This window comes from Poeciliopsis prolifica, unplaced genomic scaffold, assembly GCF_027474105.1.
Source record: "Poeciliopsis prolifica strain line A6 unplaced genomic scaffold, Auburn_PproV2 SCAFFOLD025, whole genome shotgun sequence".
In the NCBI taxonomy this organism is placed as follows: Eukaryota; Metazoa; Chordata; class Actinopteri; order Cyprinodontiformes; family Poeciliidae; genus Poeciliopsis; species Poeciliopsis prolifica.
Genome location: NW_026562400.1, coordinates 4,940,258 through 4,945,892, shown reverse-complemented (window position 1 = coordinate 4,945,892; position 5,635 = coordinate 4,940,258). Strand labels below are relative to the sequence as shown.

The window sequence follows — 5,635 nt, the reverse complement described above, 5'->3', positions numbered from 1 at the left end:
AAAGGAACAAAAAAATACAAAATTAGCTGTAGTAATACACTCCTCAAAAAATAAAGGGAACACTCAAATAACACATCCTAGATCTGAATGAATGAAATAAATATGAAAATAATTTCCACCTGTTGTCTATTCCATTTGCACAACAGCAGGTGATATTGATTGTTAATCAGTGTTTCTTTCTAAGTGGACAGTTTGATTTCACAGAAGTTTGATTTATTTGGAGTTATATTGTGTTGTTTGAGAGTTCCCTTTATTTTTTTCAGCAGTACATATGAAACAAATGAAGGAACACCAACTTTAACTTAGCATAAATAATAAGTGACTATTAGAGTGACAAAATAAATAACTAAATTCAATGTTAAACCAAGATCTCCCCCTAAGTTGTTTAGAAAAAGAAATGGTATGCTCCAGGCTTCCTCCTCCATCGGGTCTGCACCTCAAACAAAAGAAGAAGTGTGAGTGAACCATTCAGATAAATCTTAACTAAAGTGTGCACCCATTAGAAAATATATGTCTAAATAAAATGACTAACTTAAACATAATGTTAGCTGTAACTAATAATGTAAATTAAGAAAAATAAATGCTAACACTGTTGTGGTTCAAGCTTTATTTCCTCCTAAAAGACGCTTGATTATTTTTCTCAGATTATCTGTCTCATACCATACTGTCAAGACATAGTGACAGTTTCAACAAATACACACACACACACACACACAAACACACACACATATACATACATATATATATATATATATATATTTTTTTTTTTTTTTTTTTTTTTTTTTTTTTTTTCATAAAAGTTACATGCAGCAGCTTAAGTTTCTGGTGGCAGCCCTCTATGCGCAGTCAGATTCTTTAGAATGAGCTCATTCTATCTTTTGGCATAAATAAAGGTTATGCATACACCTTTGTCTATGCATAAAGGTGAATACATAAATAGTTTTTTATTGATCTTAAGCAAAATTCAAAATTTCTTCTAACCTGAATTTTGGGTTTTCATTGACTCTTCTAAATTTACATTTAAATAAATTGAAAAATATTAGTAATGAAGTGTCCTTATAAATGTGAGCTGAGTTGTTTTATGCCTTTTGCAGCATCAAGTTTGTCCTCAGCTTTTCTCATGGGAATTAAAGCCCCATTGTTATCAACTTCCCTGTTTTGGTAGTAATGTACACTCCAAGTGCAAGATCATAAAAATGAGTAAAACAGCTGCAAACTGTGTGGACAAAGACAATCCAATGCTTATCCTCACTTTTATGTATCCTCATGACATACATATATGTGTTTTTATCAACAGGAAACTGTAGTTTTCCTTTACATACTGTCACACATTACTTCAGAGTCCTCTCACATATACCCCTCCCTTTCCAAAACGGCCCTCCCTATGTCCTTGCACTTCGCCCCTCCCTTTGTCAAGTATCAACAAGCAAACTTTAAAAGTCTACTCCCCTGCACAACTACTCTTACGCACATGCCAGTAGCATTTACCTTCAGCAGTTTAGATGGGAATTGTAGTGTTCCTGGGATTATCTCTGAGGAAGATTTTGCTGCATTCTGGCTTTGATGAGCCATCATGAAAAGGAAACTTTCTGGCTATAAAATGCTTTGTATTTTTGGATAGAAATGATCTTAGACTGTACCACTATTTGGAAGATTAATAAGGAGTGGCTGTTTGGGTGTTTCTCAACACTTGGAGAGTCAGAGGTAAGGAGTCAGCCTACTTGAAGATGGTGTGGGAGTGATCATCTCTTGCACACACTACTTCTGCTATTCTAATTTCAACATTGACATCTCTGTTTACCATACTGCTCTTTAACCTTTCATAAACCTTACTGTATTCTATTTGTTCACTTCAAACTTTTACACCAACCTTGTATCTCTTGGTTGATCAATTCTCGCTTCCAGGAACAATGGACCTAACTTTGTGGCAATACCAGTTCAGGTTCATAATGCTGGGGGACTCCACTGTGGGTAAATCATCCCTCCTGAAGCGATATACTGAGGACTTGTTCCAGGAGTCAATCAATCAAACTGTGGGTGTCGATTTTTACGTTCACTTCCTGGAGGTGGAGCCGGGGGTCCGAGTAAAGCTGCAGTTCTGGGACACCGCTGGGCAGGAGAGGTTCAGGTAAGAATCATGTGATATGTGATCTAACGTGCAAAAGTTTAATCAATAGTTCCTCTCCACTGTTAGATGTATGATTATACTCACAAGCCACTTTAGTAGATACATTGTGCCATTCTCAGGTTGGAGACCCTTTTGTTCTTCCAAACCACTCTTGATCTTTCTGGCATTTTGTCAACAAGGTGACAGAAACATTCTTTAAAGAGTTTAGTTGATATTGTCTTGACAGCTTTATCACCTGCACTTTCATGATGTTGATCTACTTAATCATCACTTTCCAAAGATGTTTTGCTAGGTTGAAATCTGGAGCTTGTGGAGGCTTGTAATGTTCAAGAAACCAGCTTGAGATGAACTTTGTGACATGGTGCATTATTCTGCTCAAAGTAGCTGGCAGAAGATTGGTCAACAGGGTCAACAATAATATTCAGTTAGACTGTGGTATTTAAACAGTGTCTTGGTAGTACTAATAGTACCTATGTAAATATATCCACCACAGCATAACAGCATCACCTTCAGTGTGAACTGCTGATACAAAGCAGGTTGGATGAATGCTTTCATGTTGTTTACACCAAAACCTGACCCTACCAGCTGAATGTTGCAGCTCAGCCTCATCAGACAAGATATTCTCTACCTTTGTACCGAGTGGTAATTTGAGCTATTCCTGCCCTTCTAACCTTTCAAATCCAGACTGCCCATTCTCCTCTGACCTCTGAAATTGTTAAGGCATTTTTTGTACACACAATAACCAGTCAGTAGACATTATTCTATTTTTCAAGCCATTTACGACAAACCCCATTTACGGATTTTCACACAACTTCATGTGTGAAAACCCGAATAGATCAGCAGTTTTTGAAATACTTGTTTAGCTACAAGAATCAAGCCTCAATCAAGAGATCTTTCTGCCAGAACCTGATGTCAACTCCAGCAAATTGCCTATATGATATGACATCTAGAATCTAGATGCCTAAATTAATCAGGTTTCTGCGTTGGGATTTAATGATAGCAAGCAACAAACAGCTACACATATTAAACTTATACAAAACTTCTATAACCATCAGGCCTGATGGCACGATCCTCCAGTTGTTTTCATGAGACGGTTATCTTGAAAACACTATTCTCATTGTGAACACCATGCAACATCAGGAGTGTATGCAAATACAGTGCCCAAACAAACTACTCCAGTCACTCCACTTGCCTCCAAGCTGTTCATCTGTGTTTGCTTTCAGCCATCACCAGCTCAATGTGTACAGAAATGCACTCAGTGCAGTTCTTTCACAGGGCACCGTTCTCTACGCTCAGCATATTTAATGCAAGAAGTCGAAGTGGCCTGTTTCATTCTGTCTCTAAATTCATTATTTCTGTTGTCCAGTTGAATGAACTGTGACAAATTGCTCACTGTGCCTGTTTGTATTTACCTCAGGTCTGCAGTCAAACCAGTCAGCTAAAACCAGATGAAAAAAAGGTTGCTTTTAATGAGATGTGTGTTTAATAAAGTAATAAAGAAGCATGAGTGGAAGGATGTCTTACAAAGCCAGTTCTAAAAACAACCAGTGACTCATAGGGGACCTACATACCTGTTGATGGTTAAATACAGCAGCTATCAGTTTCTAACAAAGAGAGTGATTCTTTTTCCATCCGCTTATCTGAAAGAATTTAACTCATACAATATACAATAGTTCAGTGGAGAAGGAACTAAGTGAAGGATAATCTGAACTTTGGACTTTTTATTGAAATATTTGAAAGGTTTTTATATGCTAAAAATCCATTGGGGTTATCTTGCTTACTATCTTTATTCTCCCCCCTCTCTCACTTCTCTTCTCAGATCAGTGACCCGTTCTTATTATCGGAACTCAGTCGGAGGCCTGCTGGTGTTTGACATCACCAGCCGGTCATCCTTTGACCATATAAAGGAGTGGCACGCTGAGGTGTGCGAGCGAGTGCAGCCACAGAAGGTTCTGTTTGTGCTGGTAGGTCAGAAGATTGACCGGGACACTCACGAGGAGAGAGCAGTGAGCTGGGAAGAGGCCCAGAAACTGGCAGGACAGCTGGGGATGCCCTACGTCGAGGCTTCAGCAAAGACGGGACAAAACGTGAGGGAGTCATTCGAGCTCCTCACTCGACGGGTCTACCAGGGTCTGTTGAGTGGAGAAATAGAACTGCAGGAGGGCTGGGATGGTGTCAAGTGTGTTGTCCCACAGGCACTGCAGTCACAAAGAAACAGTGTATTTAAAGCCAGCTCACCAACCAAGAACAAAAACAAGTGCTGTGGGTAAATACTGGACTGACATTAAACTCATGCTCTGGTAGGAGTGAAGCCACTGGCAAGTTGGATTTATAGTGGCGATGTAATGTATGACCACCTTAAAAGACACTCAAAATATATATTTTTCATTCTATTGTGTGGCATTGTGTATAATTTTGTAAAATTATGACTTAACATTGAATCGAAACACAGTGAAAGCCACAATGACAGTTTTAGAATGTATTACTTCAGCTGACATCACCAGCAGTCTGACCTTTACAGTGAATTGTGAACATTTCCATATCCCTTGGACTTTTTAATATTTTGTTGTTTCACAAGCTAAAATTTGTTTCATGTCTGTGAACACCAATTTTTCCTTGAAATTTTCAGATTGATTTAAGGACTTTGACTAGGTCTATTCTATCTCGGTGCAGTGGTGTCTTACTGATGTTGAATTAAACAGTCTTCCTTTGTCTTTGTCTGTACTAGAATTAACATCCTCTCAAGTATAAGGTTAGCAGCTTCACTTTTTGTCAGACTTCACAGAAATTATGTTACAGAGGACATCATCATCAAGCATGTTGTATTTTCGTATTAAACCTATCTTAAAGTTTGCTCTTGCAAATGATGCAATTTCTTGTGAGTTTTGTACTTTTGGACAGTTTTTTCTTCCTTCCTAAACTTATGCTTGGCCCACAGCCTATTCTATTAATGGACTGATGATGTCATTAGTTAACCTCAGTTCAGCAGCAAAAGGGTTTAAAGGTTAATGTCTTGCAGTTTGCCTTTTGCATAAGTAATCAAAAAGATGTTAAAAATCGGACTCTTTCGTGGCCACATTCATTCTAAAAGGTGGGCATTTTTTCTCCTATTGACTTTTTTGTCATCTGGACTTGTAGCTGACACTGGATAAGTGGTTTCTCACTTTGAGAGCACCCACAAGATATATCTCAGAGGTCAGAAAATGTGGTTTTAGTGTTTTAAGGGGAAACTATCACTCTTGTAAAAACAGCCAATAAGTGATTCTTCAGTGGACAAACACACTGATGGTGTGACTAATAAGGGGGCTGAAAAATTGCAGAACCTGCTGCACTACATATATTCTTTTTCTTTGGGAGCTATTTAAGTATTTTCTGTTATTTGTTTGCTGTAGGGAGTGGCAAAGGTACCAAATGTCTTCATTTAGATTAAAAACACCATCTTTTATGATCTCATCTTAAGCCTAAGTGGGTGAAACAAAATTAGCTGATTCCCAGGTGCTGTTGTTG

The 5,635-nt window shown here is 38.1% G+C and overlaps 1 protein-coding gene across 1 annotated transcript; it reads left to right on the top strand.

The window, feature by feature from the left end:
- Positions 1-1,466: 1,466 nt before the first annotated feature.
- rab42b (RAB42, member RAS oncogene family) lies at positions 1,467-4,995 on the top strand. Its single transcript, XM_055047327.1, has 3 exons — positions 1,467-1,704; positions 1,906-2,128; positions 3,948-4,995. The coding sequence occupies exons 2-3, from the start codon at positions 1,911-1,913 to the stop codon at positions 4,396-4,398; spliced, it is 669 nt and encodes a 222-aa protein (XP_054903302.1). The 5' UTR covers positions 1,467-1,704; positions 1,906-1,910; the 3' UTR covers positions 4,399-4,995.
- The last annotated feature ends 640 nt before the right edge of the window (positions 4,996-5,635 follow it).